The sequence below is a fragment of the Channa argus genome, chromosome 13 (assembly GCF_033026475.1).
Source record: "Channa argus isolate prfri chromosome 13, Channa argus male v1.0, whole genome shotgun sequence".
Lineage (NCBI taxonomy): Eukaryota > Metazoa > Chordata > Actinopteri > Anabantiformes > Channidae > Channa > Channa argus.
This window is the reverse complement of record NC_090209.1, coordinates 12,220,673-12,244,304: the sequence shown is the minus strand read 5'-3', so window position 1 is coordinate 12,244,304 and position 23,632 is coordinate 12,220,673. Positions and strand designations below refer to the sequence as shown.

The window sequence follows — 23,632 nt, the reverse complement described above, 5'->3', positions numbered from 1 at the left end:
TTACATAATATATTAATTTCCTGCAACCCTTGCCCAAAAATGTAAATGAAAACAGAATGCAATAATTTCCAGTAATAAACAAATTTTATCGTTTGATGAAAAATACATGCACATCTTTAACTTGATGCCAGCAGCATGTCCCTGACCCAAAAAGAGGTGGGTCAGGGCAAGAGTGTAATGCAAAGAAACAAACTAATGAATGAATCACTAAATTGCAAAAAGAAATTCCTGGTGGAACATCTTACAGTTAAGGTCAATTGGCAACAGGTCTGTATCGTGATTAGGAGCATCTCAGGCGGGCCAAGTCTTTCAGATGTAATGATGGGGTGGGATTCATCACTTTTTGATACTCTGCATGTGCAAACAGCTCAACAACTTAAAAAAAAAATATTTTTTCTCAAAGTGAATTGCAAATAATTTGTGGATTTTAACATCTACAGTACAAATATCAAACTCAAAATGTATCACATTTCATACAGTAATTTCAACAGCTGATATATTGTCTTTATATTGTCTACTATTTTCTACTATTTTCATGTTTGAAAATCATTGCACTGCAGCATTTTAACCACACAGAAAAGTTTCTGCAGTACCTTGTGGCATGCCAGCCAATTTTGCCTTGGATATACACAGATATTTCAGTTTAAGGGTCATTTATTTAATACTGACATGTCTGTGTAGTTCTGATACCATATTTGTATATAAATACCATAATGACGCTGGCCTATTTTAGAGCAGAAACAGCTTAAGAGGAAGACATTTTTTGTTTGTTTTATAACAGAAGATAAAGTGGGAGTCTAAAATTTTGCTAAGCAGTCATTCTTTAAGTGTGAATCATTGCAACGCATCAATGTGAAAATCAACCACGATAGTAGGTCACAACATTTGGTTATATAACCACTCTTAATGTTCTGCTTTAAAAATCATCACATCATTGGATATGGAAATAAAAGTCATGAGAGGGTGTATCAAGATCTTGTGGCATCTCACGCATGGGGAGCTTAATAATAAAGAGGAAATGGAATCAGCCGTCAGGGTCGTCAGGCTTGGACCCTCATTCCCATCTCATCCCATGGCTGCTCAGCTGCTCCTGTCATCCATATTTGCAGCCTCAGTGGACAATTTCCTCAGCTGCGGGCCTTCTCATTGCTCACAACAACACATAGATCAAGTGAATTAATTCTGCTATTATGGCAGCATGCTGGAGATCTAGGTCATGTAGTCATGGCTCTGTTTCTTTATGTGGTCACCTAAAGGCATGTCAACATCCTCCTATGCTCCTAGACAATTTGACCTTGACATTCCCAGGTGATTTTCCACAGAGGTGTGTGTGAGTGTTTGTCCATGCAGGAGCATGTGCCAATGTGTATGAATACGTGTGAGCATGTGTGTCTACATGTGGTGGATGAGTCTGTTATTTTGTAGGTACCATAGGTATGATCAGATGTGCTATGAAAACAAATGAGCCGCTGTCTATACTTAGGGCTTGCCTGTGGCTATGAAAGAGAGAAAGAGACGATATAGAGCACTGGAGTGGATGTGGGAGGGTGAGCAGAGTGAAAAAGGCAGAGGGAGGATGACAGAGAAAGGAGTAGGTTGGGAGGGAGAGGAGAGGAGGAGGAGGAGGAGGAGAAGGTGCAGTGAGGGGACTGTGACGCACGCTGATCGGCTCTGCTCGCTGCGGATTGGCCATGGTGACTGCCAGTCAAAGGAGCTGGGAGTCAGGCACTGCTAGGAGAGCAGATTATGAAGCGGAGCTCAAGCAGCGGCAGTCTCCTCTCATTGTCTCAATGGCTGCACACGCATTCCTCCTCTGCTCCCTTACCTTGCTCTCTGCTCTCAGGTCTGGGCTCTCCTTCACTGATGAAGAGTTGCAGCCGGGACTCATCTATGACGAAGTGCCTGAAATCCTGGACAGAAGGTAAATCTTCTCTATGGCTGTGTATAGGGGAGGGGTGTAGGGGATGGGGGGGAGGGGTATAGGGAGATGCATGCAGGGATGATGGGATCCTGATGTGTTCATTAGGGTCTATCTTTCTTAGTTCTCCCTTCTCTTTTTCCCAATTCACCTTGGGTGTAGCACAAACTGTGATTGCAGGCAGTACTGGTGTACTGAAGAGAGCTCAGCTGCAAAGCTTTGTTTCTCAGTCTTGGGGACTGCATCAGACGCTGCTCATCGATCACGGATGGGGCTGTTGTCTCTAGTATTGGTCTGGCAGGAGGGACTTAAATAAGGCTGGGGCAGTGGGCCTGCAGCTGAGGTACGGAGCGAGGAGAAAGGAGAGAGGAGGGAAGAAGGGAGGCACAGCATAGGGAAGGTAAATAATGATAGGACAGGGAGGAGAGGAAAGAATGCATCAGAAATGGTCTGTTGGGGTCTGTTTACTGATGCAGTCATTGAAAGAGAGGGAGGGTGGGGGGGTGGGGGAGGTGGGGGGGAAAGAGTGGAGCAGGGAATTCTAGCCATGTCTGCATAATGCACATGCAGTCCTGCAGGTCAAATCTGGATAAAATATTCAAGGCTCCAACCTGGGGACACTCACAACAGTGTCTCAGGGATAGGACTGCCAGGGTCTTCGCTAGCGCTGGTTCCTGCCTGTTTACACAGACATCAAGGCAAAAACCTGTAATACAGGGCCAAAGCTATGTAAGGCTCTTCAAACTATGCCACGCATGATGCCTCACACAATCTTTTATAGCGGAAATGCTTCAAAGCCACAATATGCTGCAGTTTCAGGCACGACACTCTTTAGTCACTGTGCAAACTGTTACTTCTTATTGTACTTTTAACACAGTAACTGAAACTTTGGAGAAAGAAGGATTTGCTAGTACCACAATCCTAGATCGTTGAATTGTTGTACAAACAATCTTATCTATACACATGTATTCAAATATGCTTGTGTAAATACCTTGTATTTATATTTTAGTATACATGAGACACGGGACTGAGACTGCTCTCTGTACAGCCCAGTCTCGTGTTTGTGAAAGCGTGAAAGACCCCTAGTTGAACTTTTTATAGGGAATAACTACATTAATTTCTCCTTTAGGGTTTTGCGACTATTCCCTGGATCAAACTTCGTACTCACTCTGCAACGTAACAGTTACGGTCCCCAGTCACAGCAGCCTACTCATCTCTGACACACTACAAGTTGCTCTTATATAAGTGCAGTCTTTCATCGCTTTTATTTCAAAGGCCTTGTGGGGTGCATAACATTGGTTGGAATTGAAAGGTAGAGTCGGTTAGAATCTTCTGCCTCTGATACACGTGTGGTTGCACGGCAGTAAGGAAGAGAAAATGTTCAGTCTGGCCAATTTTTTGTGGTTTCTGTGGTGGATTCAAACTTCATAGAATGACATGTTAAAAATACTAGACCAGCATGACTTGGTTATGTTTAATAAGCCAGTTTCTTTAAAGAAATGTTGTTAAAAATTGATCATTGTGTCTTTCTGGTAGATTTCCCCGTTTGAAAACAAATAACTGCAGTTCAAAACATCAAATAATTTAACAAATTCCGTATGTTGACATATTTTCATGTAACTGTATTGATACCCATGGTAGCAAAAATAATGAAAACATTATGATCTAAACATGGGCACAGATTAGAGATCAAAAGTTGTAATTATGGAAATGACACCTTCACTTATCTGGACAGAGTTTGTCAACAGCAATGGAAAATATGAGACATGGGGGGAAAAAGCACTGCAGGGTGAGATTTTGCAGCTGTAGTTGCTGCTGTTGTAAGCTTTTTTATTGCAAGAAAGCAGACCAAATAAATACGTTTTTTACAAAGTTGGCCACAAGTGTCGTTATGAGGAGCATGAGCAGAGAAAAAAAAGCATCAATGTGCATTTTACGAGCCATAATTAAATAAAATAATGGGACATTGATGGATTATTCTAAAACATTTGGGGGGAAGGATCAAATGACATTGATCAAAACACATTTCTTGCTAACAGTAAATGAGTGAGGTGCAACATTTAACGAGACCAAACATTTAACTAATGAGATTTTATATAGACAAATCACCTATTACACTGCAACTTACAACATAAACTTAAACACAACGAAAACATTCAATTACCAGTAAAAGCAGCATTAAGTTAGCCTGGCCCAGTAAATTTTAAAACAACACAAGCCAATTACATATGACCCAGTTGCTCAAGCTCGCTACAGCACTCAAATTACATTAAACCTTCACAGGAAAATAGCCACTGACACATTTGCTCAATTGCTCAACAATCATGCATCTTTCAAACTACAAAATAATATAACATTCTGAAAATAAAAACAACTTTTTGTTGAAAGTAAAATATGCACTGCAAGCCTCACACGCCTGCATTCAGTTTAGTTCCAGTTTGTTTATCAGCAGTTTAAAAGGAGTATTTTGTTAGTTGTTTTAAGCGTTATCTGTCACAGTATACAGTACATTCAATACGGGCACAAATGTTTCTGTTAAACAATGACAAACAAGCCCAAACATACACAAAGAAAAGAGGTCGAAGTATTGGATTTCCAGTTGAAGATTGAGCAGTGATTCAAAAGAGATTAAAAAGATTAAAAGGATTACAGACCAATTACTGGAAATAATCTATTTAACTTGATAAAAATGAGCAAACTGTTTATTTTACAGCTCCAAATATTCAGAAACCAAACAAAGTAAGAAAAGATTAGGTAAGAAGTGACGACAGGTTTCCGGTATGAATGCAGTCATGCTGACGGGCCAAACACAGCAAAACTAATGCATTTGATTTCGGAGGCATTTAGCACTTGACCTTTGATCAAATTTAATGCAGCAATCATAGCTACTGAAATGCTACCGAGCTCTGATTGGCAACTTAGTCAACTCCTAAACCTTAATCTTCACCGATAAATCTATTAATAGGTCAGCACCTGAATAGTATTGGATTAAGATGTTTTCCAACTCCATAACTTGAATTGAATAACGATACGCTTAAATCATATTTTATAAGGTTGAGGCTCATCCTGTACAGTGTGTAATACTATCAAAGCTCCGTTTGAAATTTCACATAGCTATAATACAAGGAAATATGAGAACACAAGCACATCACTATGGTCTGATACACTATTGATATACATAATGACAGTGGTTCTGAGCTGAGAAACCAACATGTAATAGTTAGAGGTCCACATTCAATTCACAACTGTTACCTTTATGTTCTTGGAATTGTTTAATGAAAGCTGCAAAGTAGTTTTCAGTAAGCTAAAAGAACCATGTAAAAGAACCAAACTAACTACTAGGTATTACTTCTCCACCTTTCTTCCTGTAGTAGTAATGAGTGATGAGCATTATTTTGATGGGCTGATCCTGGTTTACAGACTGGGAGTGAAGTGGCTCAGCACTCTACGGAAGCAGAGGCAAACGGCACTTGTTTACAAGTTTGGGGAGCAGTCACCACACCTTTCCTCTGCTCAGCAGCACACAGCTGATGCACGGGTGAGGGCTATGCAACTAGCCATCTGTGGGCTTAAATAAGAATGTCCAGTGAAAGAAATCAGTAACACGTTATTGATCAAGATGCCATCAAGATATAGATGATTCTTATTGCAGTTAATGCTTAAAAACAAGACATTTTAATCTATTCTGCTGCAGATTCATGGTAATCTTGCACTGGTGATTTGGACACCTGCATCTACTGTAAGTTCTGTGAAAGTGTATGTTTGTACAATTGCAGGCCCATATAATTCAGGGTACATGCAGACGGAGTGAGGTGAGCCGAGGGGTGGCTGTAGGAAGGCTTTGATTATATAAAGGGCCTGTTCAGCACCCAGGCCCCGTGTGACAGTCTGAGCCAATGATGGGGCCGCAGCAGTCCTGGGCTGCTGACCTCGCGAAACTGGCACAGGAACAAACGGCTGGGCTTTAGTTAGCACTCACACACTCACTCAAACTCCTCTGGCCCCCTTCAGCCAGCTGAGGACTGGGTAGATGCAGAGGTAATGTGTTTATTTACTTGTGTTTGGGTGGGCTAAAGGAGGGGGTGCACCAACCACAGCCGTGCAGAATTTACATTAAATTTTAAACATGTAAATAATATATAATTTTTGGACTTGTGATTATGCAGAATTTGCACGGTTTCACATATCATTGCAGGTGCTAAGTGAAAAGCGTCCAAGTTTCTAGCATCCTACTGAGGTTTCAGTCACAACAGCCAAAGGAGTAGTGCATTTGGCAACTGTTTCATATACAAAATACAAACACGCTTACTCAGCATTCACTTGGGTATATGTAAATATTTGGATTTAGCATATATAAACTCCAATATTGTTTGAATAGTACAACCAGACATTACATTCAAGTTCATATACATGAGTAAAACTATTTCTTAACAACATAGCATAAATCGACCCCATTGATTAGGAATTTGTCATAATAATGATATAGTTGTCCAATGATTTGTTTGCTTATGTGCTGTAACCCTCACATGCACGGTGGAAAAGCAAACCAGAAGACGTGATAACAATATTAAAAAAACTAAATCCTAGATAAAACATACTGTGAAGGAAATGTTTACTTCATATTGTTTTTATAGCCTTTTTAACTTGTTTAAAGTAGTTTGCTTATGTTTGCAATGCTCTAAGGACTGTGTACAGTTATTGTTGGCAAAAAAAATGGTTTTATTTTCATAGTAATTTATGTTGTTGCTGCAAAAATATTGAACAATATTATGATATAGTTTTAAATCCATGTCTCCTACAAACACACACACACACACTCACACATCCAATGGGAGTATCTAGTTTACACTATCCTTATAATGGCATTGAAGTTGGGTCATGCAAACCGAAATGGAGTTTCACACGGCTGTACTTCACTGCTTATTACTTACTCACTCACATTCTAGAAATACTGCTATATAATCATATATATATATCTATATAATCAAGCGAAGATTAATTCAGCCCAATTTTGTTCTATGGGAAAATTCACTCAATTACTTGCTAAAATTGTGTGACAGGGCACCCGAAACAAAATCAAAATCGAAGCGCAGACTAAACCCACATGATCCATATTATTAGCTTCTCTCATAAACCATCTTTTTATTTACCTCAATAAAATAAGAACATTAAGCACGTCTAAGGAATAACAATATCGTGTATCCCAATAAATATAGATGCAAGAAATGACAAAGAAAGAACACATTGTTTTTATGGGTTAGATATCACTTGCATAATTTTACCTACAGGATATGACCTTAAACTATTATATTTGGATGGTGGAACTTGCTCAATGACTGTATAATGGCTATGGTCATTAAGTTGAATTTAATTGGATGGGTATACAATAACTCACAATTTTGGAGGTCAGTTTAAATCCAGTAATTAGTCTTGGACTGTCATGCAATGGGCTCTGACATCACGTCTTAATCTCTTCATCTTGTTCAGGGACTACGTCTCTCCATATTTGGGTGCCAGTAGAACTGCCCTGTGCTTACCGCTAATCCTAATCCATCTGGAACCAAATAACACAATACTGCCTAGGTGAAAATTGCACCAGACGGGTACATAACTGCTTCAGGCAGCTGCCACTGACATTTCTGACAGTTAAATCTCTGACTTCAAGTGCTATTTGACATGAAACCTGTTCATTCCTTGCCCCTGTTGCCCAGCATTGCACTGCAAAAAACATATTGTGAATGGCATATGGACGAATGAGACAACAATCTAACCTTGTGATAAATAATAAAAATGTCAGGCTGCTGTTAAATATCCATCATTTGTTCAGATCCATCATTTGTTTGGCTAAAACCTCGAAATATATAGGACACTCCCACCACTTTCTGTGTCTCTATATGAGATAATCAGTCCTTGTCAACAGAACTTGTCAACTCTTGAAATAAATAGAAATAAATAGACTCTAGTATTGTGAAAACAAAGACAGATGGTCAGTTGTCATGCCCACTCCCACAGATCTTAGGGTTTACCTTTCTCAAGCCCATTATAACTGGCTATTGCATCGAGATCAGTGAGCCATCTCAGAAGATCACTAAAAACAGGCCAGGACAGACCACACAGTCAAAGCACTGGGTGGGCCATGACAACAGACAAAACTGACCATGTCAATGCCGCTCACTAAGCCCATTGCTAGCGTCTTATGTCTTTGATTAGAGAGTTAAAAGGATCACGATTAGCTTAAAGAGGTCTAAGACTGTGCAGGGTCTAGTAAGACCGCGAGCAGGACAACTAAAGCAAACACGTGGAAGAAAAGGAAATGGTTCATCCTCAGTCTCTTGTGTACTATGTAGGTCAGTCCCACATCCATGATCGGTTATTCAGCAAAAGCAACACTTCAAAAAGTTTCATACATGGTGTAAAAATTCAAACTACTGTGCATGTATATAAATCTAATTCAGTTTTGTGGTGCATTTCTGGAAATGCTGTCCAACGAAATTGACTTGTAATGAAGACCTACACCTTCCTGAAAGTTCTAATGTTAACTTTTTTTTACTGTTGTATTGGACTCCAATTGCTTTAGTGACATATCATACACAAAACATGGTATTTAGGCACTGAAAAGCACATTATTTTGTGTACTGTATGTACTACTAAACATACAGTGTTTAGTATACAGCAGTCTAGTACTAACAAAAGTTCAGAGAAAAGTACAATAAAATGTGTTGTGCGGAGAGTGGGTATCAGTGTTTCTGACTAGACTGTGTCTGTCTTTTAAATGTTTATACAATTGAATTTAAAATACACATTATTAGATATTTTTATATATTAGATATTATCAGATTTTTATATGCTATACTTTGGTTTGCAACATTGATTTTGACTGTGTTTTTGCTGCAGCTACACCAGTGCACAATAAACTTTGCGGGACAAAAGAAATACTAAAACATTTCTTCCTGTAATCTTCATTATAATGAAAAGCTTCATTGTTTGTCAGCACCTTGAGATCACAACACCTTATTTTGTCTTCGCTCCTTTCCACAGCAAAGAGAACCCTAAACAAGCAACAAGAGTTACATCAAGTAAGTAACAAATCCAGTGTGACACAAGGCCTGATTCAATCAAACCTGCCATGGTAATTTTGATGCTGATGTGTTGGATAGATAGTCCTGACAAAAGCATTTCATACTTAATGCTGGAGACATTCTTGCTTCACAGCAACAAAAACAGACTTTGAAGTGTGGCTTGTGTGTGGTCTATACACCTTAGTGGCAATTCAGATGTGTGGCTATATTTAGACAGTTTGAAAAATGCAGAAAAAAAATCTTGGAGGCACTTAAATTATATGAATGCTAATCATATGTTTCTTGAACCAGATGAACTGTATTTGTAAACAGTAGCTACTACCGTAACTGTTAAGTAAGCTGCTGATGAATCAGTGCAATGACGCAAAGCAACTGGAAATAGATAGCAGCCTGAGCACTGAGGTGTACGCAGGATCTCTTTGTGCCTGTGTGTCTCTAGCCTGTGTGAAATCAGCTGAACTTTGATGACTGTGTTGCAATCTGCAATGCAGCATTTCAATCAGCTCAGTATGTATACTGATATAATTCATTTCCAGGTCAAGACAGTGAGTACGGCTTAGAAAGTGAAGAGGTTATTTTGACGCCTGAAGATGAAAACCCTCTCAGGAGAATACTGCAGGTACACACTCTCTCTGTTACACACATTAGCAGAGCAACACAACAAAGAATACTCAGTCAGTCATGCAGCTTGACCTTGGATGTGGGAATATTTTTGGTCTCACATTCACCAGAGGTAAAGTATCCTTGTCGCCCATTAAACATAGGACCACTCTAAAAATTCTGTGAAACCACACGCGGTATCAGGTGATGTATCCGGGCATGGCTGCATGTTTTATTTGGTTTAAGCGATTCCTTGCTGCAACCTCTATATTCAATTTTGTAGATTTTAAATATTTTAGAAATTGTCCAAAACTGCGTTACCACAACTCTGCTTTTTTTCAAACATGTTTTTTTAAACAAACATGCTAATAAATCATTTCATGGCCAATGTGACTTCCAGTTTACATGTCTTGTAAAATAGTGCTGGATTAGCCCAAATGCTCTCCAATGAGAAGGGGCCTCTGAGCTAGGAGATTAAAAAGCTAAAGGGGGGAATTTCTATGTGCACAGTGCAGAAATGCAGACCAAAAGCTACCGCACAATATCAGAAGCCTTCTGTGGTGGTGGTGATATACACAGATCACACTGACACATGTCGACCTGGCTGAATCGGGGCATCCTATACACTGAGAAGCAGTAACAAGATTACCTGAATGTATGGCTTCTATTTTCGTGTCCTGGTTCAGCGGTTGAAACCTATAAAGTCAGCATTTCTAGTCTAAACTCCTACCACCTTACCATTTTATCACTTTTGACATGTATGACTTTGGGAATGGTCGTTTTGCATTTTGGCCATTTGAGGTCAATATCTTAACGATAAATCCAGAAATTATTGATTCAACAATTGAAGTACCCAAATGCACCATTTGTTTTTTTTTTTAATCTATAGATGCAGTCTCTTTCTATTTAAATAGAAGTAGCAGAATCAGCAAAATCTTTAAATCATGCACCTTTTGGGGGACTTGTATGTCCTCTAGAGGGCAGTCAAACACTTAAAAAGTTCTGCCACCCACTGTATACCAGTTTAATGCTGTTTCTTTATGTATCCTTTGCTCACCTTCTTTCTTCGCATTTCAGCCTTTTAACTGGCACCAGCCAGGGATGTCTCACAGTAAGAGAAAGCTGCTCCAGTCTCTGATGGGGCCTTACGGTCCTCTGAGTGTGTCTTACAATGGGAAGACCTGCATTCTGTTCAAGGCAAAGCGCCTGGCAATCCGCTACAGGAATCATACCTTTATTGATCTGACCGAGAGGGTGTTCAACTCCAACTCACCTGTGGATACCAAAGGCTCCCTTTGCACCAAAGAAAAAGCAACGTAAGTTAAACCACATAAAAGACAAAATTGATGTGCGAGATAAAAGCTTATCTATATATGTAACCAAATAATGAGCATAATTTCATAGTATTTACTATTAGGCATGTAATAAATAATCAAATGTGCTCAGTTGAGAAATTAAATATTTGTGGTCTTGATCTACCACAGGCTTTCATTAAGGTTTGGGGATGTGGAGGACTTGCGAGGTCTAGTAATCAGGTAAATTGCACACTTTGGCTTGAAATATTATTGCTAAGTAAATATCTATTCTCTAATCTCAACCAAAGAGTAGTGTTTTTGTACTGAAATAACTAGTCTAGTATGTGCAACCATCAGCAACAACATGAAATCCACCAGGTGTTTTTAACATTGTGCCAAATGGATCAGGCATGGGCACTCTAACTGGTTTGTAAGCCCAAACTTTTTTGGTAGTATGAGGCACATTTATGGCTCTGGTATATTTTATCTCCTGGCTGATCTGTGAGCACATAGCTTAAATGTGTGGAAAGCATGTGAAACTAACAGATTTTTGTCTTTTCTGTCAGGCTTCAGATGTCCAACACTTTTTATGAGGCAGCTGGTCAAAATTGGTTCACGCTAGATAGTGTTCACATCCACTACAACTGGACCCAGGAGGCTACATTCAACGCCAGTGAGGTCTACGCTCCTGCCACTTCATCCTACCATTGTCAGCACGTCAGCAGCCTGCACAAATATGATACCCTGCTAGTGCCCAGCTCCCACACTGACACATCTGCTAACTGGCACATCACTTTCACTGATTTCCAGGTACACCACGACAAAAGGAGCACAGCTTTTTGTAACTCCTCTAGTAATTTCTGCACATTCACTGTTACAGCATAGTCTCTCCCCTCTATTTCCTACATGTGGTCATGTGTCTGTACTGTATGTTGGCCAGCCACTGCCTTTTTCATCCTGCCTGTTTGTTTTTTACTCAGTCAGACTGTCAGTTTACCGTCTGTTTGGCAAACTGTCAATTTGTCTGTTCAACCATCTGCTAAGCTGTTCCCACTTGTCCATCTGCATAGTGTCCCAGGATCTGGTAAGCCCAGTCAGGGCCGGTAGTCTCTCTTTACCTCAGCCTAATCTCATCTTTCTGCCTTTTCTCTGCTCTTCTAGATCCAGGCCTTCAATGTGCAGTCGGATAAGTTTGCCTCGGCAAGTGACTGCGCCACTTTCTTGACGCCAGCCATTCTGATGGGCTTAGTGACATCTTTGATCCTGCTCCTTGTCTTAGCCTATGCCCTGCACATGGTGGTACACCTCAAACACATCGACCGCTACGAGGAGCACAAAGCCACTGTATACTTTCCTCGAAGTCCCGAGGCAGAGTTGCCAGACAAGAACAGCCTGTGAAGGAAAAAGCAGAGCTGAAGGACAACAGGGGCAGAGAGGGAGGGAGAAAGCTGAGAAGCAAGGCTAAGTGAAGTGCAAGTGAATACAAGAGTGAAAACGTATCCTCCACTGAGTTATTGTCCAACAAAATGACAACTTCGCCTGTTCATATGAAAACCTTGTAACTACTTTTAGGTAAATGCAGACCACGGTTGGATACTTCTTCTTCTTTCCTCACTGGCCTGCATCTTGGCGAGCATATTTTGAATTAGGCCTTTGGATGGTCAAGCCTCTCCCTGGGAGATGGTTCATGATTCTAATGTCAAAGGTCAAGGACGGTCCCAGGGGCCCTGAAGGGCGACTACATATACAGGCCTTTACCCCAGCCAGCCATTAAAACCACAACAGGCTAGCAACTGTAGCTAATACAGCTAACATCAGATGCTCCTGATTAAATGTATGTATTACATGGCTCACAAGTGTCAACTTACAAGCTTCCATCACACCCACATTGTCTTTCCAGCTTTCATTACAGCGTACTTTGTCTAATACTGCTGCAAGAAATATATACTTTAAACGGCCAGTTTTATAGCTGAAATAGCCGTATTAGCTGCATGCCATTAAAGGCTGGTCTATCAGGGCTAGCCCAGTGTTTCCTAATAATAAAGATTACAGAGAATCTTGCATGAGTTGCAGCTTAAAATAATTAAATATGGATCAAAGTGGAAGGAGCTTGAAAAGCTTACAAGCGTATACAAAGGGAAATATCGGGAACCACTGATCTAGCATCTGGCTGGAGTGAATGGACCAGCCGGACGGACCCTTCAGAGCCTCTGGCATCTCTTACCCCACTGCTGAGAAGGACTGCTGCTTGGAACATAACTGTGAAATGGCCTTTTACAGACCAGCCAGACAAAGGGGTTCTACAAACTAGCACAACACTGGTTAGTCGCGAAAGCACTAACAACAAACTATCAAAAGACTATACGAGAAACTATGCTGCACAAGACGGCCCATCTGCGGGCAAGGCAGAAATGCAGGTCCTGGGATGACCTGACTCTCTGAGAGTCAAGCGTTTGGACAAGTGAGGCCAAGGGTCCTCCATCTACACCACTGGATTTGACTGCCAAAGTAAAGCTACAAAGGAGTTGCCATGAAATATGGTGAGAGACAGAGTGAGACAATGTGAAAATAAAAGCTAACCATTACAGCTATGTACAAAACAAAAACACATACATGTACAGACGTGTCACTCTGCGGAGGTCTTTTTTTTTATATACAACATAATCATGAAATACTATTAGGTACAGGATGACTATGCTAATCCTCATAACCAAAAGGCTAGACAAAGTTGTAGATACATTAAGATCTCCATACGATCGATCATAGCTGTCTACTAACTTCAAATATTGCACAACTAATAAACATAGGTACAAGTAAGACATTGTTCTATGAGGATTGGTTAAAGTATCAATGCATATGATTTTGTTTTCTACAAAGTATTAACATATTACGCTGTCCGTCTATTTGTTTAATGCTGGGCCAGAAAATGTAATGTCCAGTGTCATTTAAATGTAAATTACAGTGAAAATTCCTACCATAGAAGGACGATACTATGGAATGCCGTCCACCCACTGGGATTTATAGATGCCATTATTATGCCAGAAGCCACACTAGCAGCCGTAACAGCATCAGTAAGTCATTACTACTGATAAAAAACACTCAGCATGACAGTAAATAGATATCTTACCATTTGATATGGCAGTTCTGTCAATCTGTAGCAGTGTGAAATGTGTTCTTTGGTCATAAATGTATCCTACAAACTATGAAATAGGTGGAGACGGTTTGTCCAAGGACCAACTGATGTAGGTTGAACAATAAATGATATTCAGAGGAAAAGATGTGATGTGTTTGGCAATTATTACTAATTACTGATAGTAACAGATATCAAACATCCATTCATTCATCCATCCATTATCCGAAGTGTTTATCCTGTTTAAGGCTGCAGGGAGGCTGGAGCCTATCCCAATTACCATTAGTCTAGAGGCAGGGTACACCCTAGACAGGTCGCCTTTCTATCCCATGACCAACACAGAGAGACATATTGTACACAGACAACCATTCACACTTACATTCGCACCCATGGGGAACCTGCATATCTTTGGGCTGGCCAATATCAAACATAGAAATACATAAAGTGTTCCCACAATTTTGATCACGTCGATTATTACTTACCCTGATTTCCAAGCCACAGCCTAAGTCTTCTGCCAGCTCCATCTCCCCTCCTGAGTGCCATCTGCTATGTCCTCTCACCTATCTCTGACCTAAAATGTCAGGACCCCTGACTGGGACAGTCTACCTGCTGGAAAAAATACCTTCATGCGTACTTCATGGGCAGTCATAGCCATATGATACCAAAGCAGCCCCTTCAAAGTCATGTTTTATACACATATTTTAATATTCAAATTCAATTTTTAAGGCAGTTTAGGCTAAAACTACTCACCTTATTGAAATAAAGCATTTATCTTACAGATAAAGGTTCATCATTGAGGCTGTATGAAGTTGCTTTTACTACAAAAGTCTTCTTTAATTTGACTTTATTCCACAACTTTACCTCTTTTGAAAGACAATGCTTGTGTTTCGACAGGAAAATCATACTGATAACTGCACACTAAGCTTCCAACATTTATTGATACATGACCAACATTTCAACCAGAACTGGCCTTTTTCAAGGGGACCCCAAATACTAATATCAGACAGCCTATATGTACCCACATCTGATAAAGAATCAGTGACATTATCAGCCACCTGAACAGGTACAGGTTCATCTCGGTTCATCACAATACTTGGTACACGGACAAAAGATAAGAGCAAACGATCTTCCACATATACAGAAATACATAATAAAGACGCTGTATTGTCACATATAAATATGCACCTGTGCCTAAATTGCTGATGTCAGTGATTGTGATAACAGGTGTGGTATCTGAGTGCATATAAAGCTATCTGACAACATGTGACTTTCCTTGGAAGAGACCTATTGTGGTCAATATGTTGTTACTGTTGCTAAACTAAAGAAGCTTCATATGCAGTTGTATCTATCATTTTGTTTTGTAATTTACCATTCAGTATGGTATGTGTGTTCATACAACTCTTATTTTTTAAGGTTTTGTGAGATGTAATCCGGAGTGACATTGTATGTCACATGCAAGTTTACTTCACCTTCACCTCACTTTTTTCTGAGTGCAGGTTCCAGTTTCCTCTCTCTGCGTTCACTGGACAGGTCTGACTGGGGGGGGGAGTAATTTGCCAAAATGGGATTTTTGCCAAAAAGATGGCAGTTTTATTTCCCAACACTAACATTAACCAGAAGAAATTAACTTTAACCAGAAATGGACATCACAGCCAAAATAATGAGTTGGTTGATGAATGAATAGTGCTGCCTTTTAAGTTGTAGCTTCTACGTAGCTTTTGAAATATGAATATTTGGTAATTTCAAGCACCTAATAATATTTTGATGATCTTTTTCCTAGTATACGCTGAACAGGATTGTTATGTATTAATAATAAAACAGACAGTTTCTGTGCATTATAAAAATCACACTTGACATTTATTAAAGCTCTTTGCAACAAGTGACCACTATTTAATAAAAGCACGGATCTTAAAATGACAGTGTAGGCTATGTTGAGACAGACCCTCTTTACTATACATATCATGGCCATACAGTAGATTGTAATTCATTGGAGAAGAGCGAGCTTCACTCATCTATTTATGTAGACTGACATATGTGGCAGAACCACCATAGGGTTCTTTAGGGACTAAGATTTGGCACAATTGCCCACTTTTGCTTGGTTTGTATTGCAGCCTGAAACTATGCAGGCGGCCATTATTCTATGTACAGTTTTGCACAAACCATAGGAAGAAATAGCATTTAAACTTTAATATAAATGAACTTTTATCGTTAAAGAGATTTTTCACAATCTCTCCCTGGAATGAATACCTGTATCTCAAATAGACTGCTTATTAACCACAACCCAGTGGGGGCCCTAAACCTGATCCCCTCTGCAGTGCATGATCGTTAATCAGCTCCAAAAGGATTCTAGTTTTCTAATCACCTCACTAAATTATTTTGGCTATAAAAGTAGTTATAAAAGCACCTGTGTTTGATGTGGACTAAATAACTGTAGAGCAGTGCTGTTGAACTGTTCAATGATTTTAGAGTCATTGAACAACAAAAAGGCGACATCTGATTAAATCCTCACTAGAGCATTTGTAAGAATGGATGAAACCAGAGACTACTTTTTAAGTTTCTCAGAGTTTAGAACCCCTCATCATTACTTAATTCATTAAATATTTTCTTACAGACAGAGTTTGCTTTTAAACAAACTTTTAAACATCTCTCCTTTTAAATTCAGTTGCAGAATCTCTTCCTGTATTCAAAACAAGTGCTGCATCTCTTTGAAACAAATGTGGTGTGATTTTTGGCGTTGTGGCATATCATAGAGCAGTTTAAGTATGTTTATTGTATTACCATTTCCAGCTGCAAGGTTTACACAGTGTAGCACACCCCGAGTAGTATTTTTCTTTATATAAAAAATATTTTATACCAGAATACAAGAAAAACTGTGAAATTTCCTTAATGTCTGTAACTTCACATAACATGCTCTAGATGTCAGTATTGCATTGTGTCAAAGCTTTTTGTTCCTGCTGTGAGTGCCAGGAAATGAATTGTACCTTTGATATCCGTTTAGAAAAGCCAAATTAAAGACAAAATTCAAACGTTCTATTTTGCTGGACTGTTAGCACCAAGAGCTGTCAGTGTGACTAAAAATGGATATAAAATTAAACAGCAGCAGCTTGCCAGGAGGCCATAAAACAAAATGATATTAAATTGAACAAACAATGTACAATAACGTTAAAGGGGGAATAAACAAGAATCTACATCAGCTTTGAATGACATGGGTGATGATTAAGTTGAGAGTAAGCAGGAGACTTTAATTTGACCAAACTTCCCTCAGTGATAAATAATTTCACTCTTTCTGTGAGACATGAAGAGAAGACTTGTGTTTTCTGTTTGTTGTTAATCTCTTCCCGTACAGAACTCTAGAGTGTGGATCCTCAGAGTGCTCAAAGCAGGGGATTCAGAGTTTGTGGCCACAGCCTGTGTAGAGACAGATAGAGCCTGTTTTATATGTAAAGCTGCCAGCCAGAAAGCACAGGCCCACAGGGTACTCTGCACAACCGCTTTGTTGCAGCCAGAGTGTGGTGAGGTCCCACTGTCTAAAGCCTTTTGGATTCTGGGTCCACAAGAGATGAGGAGGACACTACAGATGGCAGGTGGGTAAAGTTGAGCCTATTACGAGTGCATGTTCCAACACTTTTTACACAGCGGGCTGGGCCCCTGGATGGCAGCATTCTGTTTAAAATGAGACTGGTAGAAGATAAGAGGACACTCTCCATTTTCTGTCTTCTTTATCCTTTTTTCTGTCCAGTTTCCTTGTTTAGTGCATTTATAATTGTAAATAGTTGGAGATAATGCTAGTCGGTCCCTCAGTGCCTGAATAATCTCAGTGCCTGGGATTATTCTGCACTGTGAATCATTAATTTGGCCCAATGGGGCACTTGGATATGTGTTAGGACTCAGTGAGTTGACTATTAATTCCAACACCATATTCAAGCCAATCACAGCCTCTGAGCTCCTCATCCTTTATCAGTACAGTCGCAGTGAATGGCCTTATTTTAGCCTCTTGGGCATATTATCATTGCAAATAAGTTAGTTATCAACAAGACAGTCTGCATTATGGGGCTTAAACAAATAAACAGTCCAAGGGTGGATGGGAGATGTTCCACTATATGTTGCTTTCAAAGAAGCTCAGCCATTTAGCTCAAACATGTGCTTGGTTGTGTGTTTCATTTTGGGGTATAGATTAAGTGATGTAGGGATACATTTCTTTCTGTTTGAAAGGTTGCTTGGGCTGCATTTTCATAATCTATAAACTGTAATGTAATGACTGAAAACATACAGTGTTTAGTCAGTTGATTTTTAGCCAAGTAGCACAGTGTTGCAAAACAGAGGAAGCTGCAAGATAGAGGTGGGCTATCTGGTTCTGCTCGGTGTCGTTGTAATTTCCTGTAACATGGGGCATGGCTCTGATTCTCTCTGCAAACATTTCGCCTTTGAAGAATTCTTTGAAAATATTCATTTTAATAAGGTGCACTGAGGCACGGCTAGTGAGACACAAGAAAAAGATTAAACGGAGGCTGCATATCTGAAATGAGCTGATGATGGGAGGGAGGAAGAAAATAAAGAGAGACAGAGAATAATAGGACCAAGGAGAGGACTTGTAACAGCTAGGTGTTTTTTTCTTTAATTGAAGTGGCTGGGGAATGTAAAATGGAATGGGACGCTTTGGGCAAATCAATTGTGAACATGTTGGGAATGTAGAGCACTTTAGAGCCATTTTTAATCTGCTGCACAAAATAATGCAAATATCACAACGTCTTCTCTGGCTGCCTGTTATTTCTCCACATAATGAAGCCACCTCTCCCATCAAGTCTTTTTCTTTCAGGCAATCAGACAGCTGCTGGACTCATTTCACACACTTTGTTTGAAGATGGAAAAGAAAATTGACAAGTTTACCCCCTAATACAAAAGCCAGACAAGCCACACAGTGTATATATAGGTTTTGTAATGCTGTGGACATCCCTCAGTCCCTGTCACCCCTTTTCTCCTATTTATAGTCTCCTATTTTTAGGTACAGTGCCTTTAATTTTGCAAGTTTTCATGATGCTTTCAGTATCACTGTTGTTAAGAGAAGAATTTTTCTTATCGTGCACAATCCCAGTATGAAGACACTATGTGAGATGTAAGATATGAGATGTTTTGGACCACACAGCCTCCATGTCTGCATATGAGACCAGACATGCAGACATGACAGGGCAGAAAAAGGCCTGTTTGGATAGATGATCATGGATGGGTTCCTGCATATAAACACATTGTATTCAACTCACTTGAGTGTTTGGAATATCTTTTCTCTTGTCAGTTGTCATAAAAGTTACTGATTGTGCATCAAATTCTTAAATATAGTTTATTTATTTCTAATTCTAATTCGTGATGATGAAAACCATTTAAAATTCCCTCAAAAGGCTGGATGCTTTATAATTTGTTCCATGAGAAAACCAAGGAGTTAAACCTGGTGGATACATTTGCTCACCAGCTGAAAGTGTGGGGAGCCGTGCTTCGCTATCATCAGGACAATACTCATTGATTTCTATCTGGACACATTTTTAAACACCAGAGTTTATAGCTTGACAAATGTTCCCTCTCTTGCTGCTTCTTTCATACTATGCTCCAGTTGTTTTCAATTTACTGGTCTGTCTTTCTTTACCACCACCTTCGTTCTCTCATTTATGCTTTAGCCTTTTAAAAAGCAGAATGTTTTCTCTTGTCTCATCCAGTCTTTTTCTGTGTCCTCCTCGTACATTTTCTCCAACTGACAATCTTTCCTGTCCCTATGTCCTTCTCCCCCCCTTTCCACCATTTCTCTTATGGTTTCTCTTAAATTTCATCCCTGGCCATCTCTTGTTATTCACCCAGTCCCTCCATTGTTTTGCTATATGACCTAATTACTTGAGTAATTCAGATTATTCTATTGACAATTTGGTGGTGGAGAACTGCAGTGCATTTGATTACCTGAAGGTCGATGTCAACATGATTGTTAGCCAAATGTTCTTTCTGTCATTCACTGCCTGAAGACACAAACAAATGAGTTTTTAATCACTTAGAAAGCTTGTAGTTTCCTGACCTGACTCTTTACAAAATAGCATAAAAGTATTTCTCAGCATCATGATACATAATGTTCTTTATCAAATACTAAATTGTGGGTCAGCAGCACCACAGTTCCCTTGGCTATTACGGGACTTTGAGTCTTCCATCAGCCCATTCTGCTACAATAATGGCTCGATGTTCTGATTCTTATCACACGACAAAGGAAATAGCTGGTGAATAATTGCTTTTAAACACAATTATGATCACTAATATCCATTCCATTCTGTGGATTTTTTTCCAATGACAAATTAATCTTTGGTGTCCTTTCTGAAAGCCTGAAGCATTCATTTCACCCTCATCTCTTCCTCCTGCTTTTACAGAATATTTTCAAATTCCCGTTCTTATATTGCTGAACAAGCTGTTTTTTGCTTTCAATATTGACTGCTTGTCAGAAGATGTCAGATGCTACATAGGTACAGTTCCTATTGATAATTTTTTGCATTATGGGCAACAGCCTACAGCTTGTTTTCAGCTTCTTGTCTCTTAATACTTTTATGGAAACGTGTTCTAATTTGACCCAAGTACAGCTCTTCAGTAAAGTTCACTAAAATGCAAACACAAAGCATTATAAACATATTATCATTAATGTAGATGACTAAAATATTTACAACCTGAATAGAGTACTTCACATTTATCATTTAATCTGGAAGACTTTTGGTCTCTAAGCAGATGCTTACTGTATTCTGCTTATGCCTTAGGACAGTTATGCAAATGCTCTCAGGTGAAAACCTTGAGAAAAAGGGAACATGAGATTATGATAGTCTCCAGCACTATTTATCCAAAGAGGAATGACTGAACTTTTATCACTCAGGAACTACTTTTCATCTCATATAATAAAGTATATTAGTATATGGTGTTTCCTTTTTTTTTTAGGTATTAAATTATTATTGAGTTTGTTAACATACGTAACCAGCCAACAGCAATTTCCCATTTCCCGTAAATTTGTGACGTACATGGCGTTTTTTTAAACCTGTGGTTTATTCTGGGTTACGTTGCTACACAATATTTGGAATGAGTAGTTTCTTAAATTTGATTTAATAGTATCACATAGGGGAAACATCTTTCTCACTTTTACTAAATGTGTTAAAATGGCATCTAAACATCTGTGGATTTTTTTTGAAGAAGAGACATCACTCTGACTGGAAAATTATCTTTCACCAGCACTGGAGAAATCTCTTTCTAAGTCCACGCAACGCAGTCTTTCCGAACAGAAGCTTTTAATTATCTATTCAGCTGGGTGTAGGGTGTATTGACAAGCAAGATGATTTCTCCTAAAAGCCTTCATTTGACTTCCATCTGGTGTAACCTTCCTCCTCACAGAACTCACTTGTAAAAGCAAAGTCGTTGCCTTTGCCAACATTAAATCTCCAATGTTTAATTCAGGGACATAGTTTCCAGTAAGGGACAAAAGCCCACTGATCATTCATTTTCCCTGTCCTGATTTATAGATGACACAGCAGGTAGAAGCTCACCTCTCTAACATTGAGGCTGCCACCACCCTCTGTTGTTCATCATGACAATATTGGTGCTCTTTGTCCTTGTTTTTCAAACCCATGAATCTTGCATGCAGTGGATATTTTGAACCTTGCTGGTGCATACCCTGTTACACAGGCAGTCTCATCAAACACAGTCGTCTATTTCTCTGCCAGTGCTGATGGAGTAAAGTCTTTGGTGCCTCATTATTAATTGAATTAATGCAGGTATTCCTGGAGCAACTCAGGTGAGTTCTGAGCCTGATAACAAAGAGTTATTTATGGTGTGCTTTGAAATTCTCAGGCACTAATGGGACTGAGCCCATTGTTGTCCATATGGATAACAACATCAGTGCTCACAAACGATACAGTCTGCTGCCTCTCACCTTTTAGTTTAAGTATGAAGCAGCCTGGACATAATGCTCTGACTGATCAATTGCGTAAAGAATAAAATCTGGTTAATATAAGTTTATTATAACCATAGTTGAGACAGAAGCATCAGAAGCTTTTTAAGCTTCTGAAGCTTAAACATCGCCTAAATGTATGTAGAATTTAGTGAATAAAGGAAGTAATGGCACAACCCTGCTGAAAGTAATCTAAAAGAAATCCTATATATTCGTTGGACACGGCAAAAAAAGTTAATCCATACTGCATATGCTGAAAGTGAAGCTCAATGAAATATCAACATTTCTTCTTCATTCATACCAATGTTGCCTCATCCATGGAATTGACACTGGCGCTAATGAGCTGCTAGAGAAACAGAGCAGTTGGTATTTTTGAGATGTTTGAAAGGTTCCTGTTATGACTTGGAAGACATCATGTTTCAGTAACATCAAAGACATCTCATTATATTGTCATGTTTATGCAAACACTTAAGGATCGACAAAACCATAGAATGAGCGCTGAGTGCAACAACAGAACAAACCTACACTCATTCCATATTTAATCTATGCACAGCAAAAATTCAAATATTTTAGAAGAATGTTCTGTGTAAAAGATACCACATAATTTCTCTAGAAGGTGTATTGTAAAAGAAAGAGGTTCTTCGCATGGTATAAATGAAATATTGTATTAAACTGGAGAGACAAACAGCTCTGCATGTTCTGTATTGTCTTTTAATAAAAGTATATTTCAAAAATGGCATGAGATAAAATCACTTGTGTGAAATGGAAATCAGCACATTTTGTTGAGGAGGGGTGCAGGGGAAACTGAAAGCCATCACTGTTGAATAAAAAAGGAAGTGCACCATTAGAGATGTTAGAATGTTTTTTTGTTCTACGCTGTAATAGCAGGTAAAGCCCGGTTACCACCAGCTTAGGTACACTCTGTTCTCCAAAATCAGGTATTATTACAGCATTCAGTGCAGAGGAAATGGAGGGTTAGAGGAGAACCAAGAGGGGTCGTAGGCGTGTGAAGATGGAAAGGAGGACTGGGTCTTTGATGTTTTTTCCTCTGATGTGACCCATGACTAATTCTCCTCCACATTTTCACAAGAAGTGTTTGTAGGACTTTAGTGTCTATAAATATATAAATAAGTATACGTGAACACATTAATTTGGGTATGTACTCTAATATTTCAGCTCTTGTTTACCATATTAATAGCTCCATCCCCAAGATGACTCCACACTCTCTATTAGTTTCAAGGTTAACTTTACTGTATAAACACATCGCTTGCTAATCCTGACTTTAGCTCACTACCTTACTGCTACATCCATCCAGAAAACCTCCTGGGACATGCCTCTGGCTCACATGCATGAATCTATCATCAAGAATTATATGGAAAAATGGCTCCTCTGAACTAGTTTGTCTTTTGGGTTATGGCTAGAAGCTATTGTACCAGCAGATTGGAATTCATTAGAGATTAATGAGATGGTGTACGGTTCCCATGGGACTCGAAGGAGATGTTATACGACAAAAAAAAACAAGGCTTGGGACTCGATAAGATGAATTTCTGGTCAATAACCTTATTGTTACCCAACTTTTATTTACATTGGGGCCATTACAGCATATACAAAGATTTACTTTGACACAATCATAAGCTATAGACTGGATAATACATTATA

The 23,632-nt window shown here is 39.2% G+C and overlaps 1 protein-coding gene across 1 annotated transcript; it reads left to right on the top strand.

Annotated features, from left to right (window-relative positions):
* The first annotated feature begins 1,653 nt into the window (after positions 1-1,653).
* Positions 1,654-14,190, top strand: atp6ap1lb (ATPase H+ transporting accessory protein 1 like b). Its single transcript, XM_067528297.1, has 7 exons — positions 1,654-1,921; positions 8,957-8,994; positions 9,534-9,616; positions 10,675-10,913; positions 11,082-11,132; positions 11,459-11,702; positions 12,054-14,190. The coding sequence occupies exons 1-7, from the start codon at positions 1,692-1,694 to the stop codon at positions 12,288-12,290; spliced, it is 1,122 nt and encodes a 373-aa protein (XP_067384398.1). The 5' UTR covers positions 1,654-1,691; the 3' UTR covers positions 12,291-14,190.
* Positions 14,191-23,632: the final 9,442 nt, after the last annotated feature.

Bases quoted from the DNA above. Each gene is read 5' to 3' on its own strand.
- atp6ap1lb (XM_067528297.1), top strand. From the start codon at position 1,692: ATGGTGACTGCCAGTCAAAGGAGCTGGGAGTCAGGCACTGCTAGGAGA. The intron at 9,617-10,674 runs GTACACACTCTC...TTCGCATTTCAG, and splicing joins CTCTCAGGAGAATACTGCAG to CCTTTTAACTGGCACCAGCC. The intron at 11,133-11,458 runs GTAAATTGCACA...CTTTTCTGTCAG, and splicing joins TTGCGAGGTCTAGTAATCAG to GCTTCAGATGTCCAACACTT.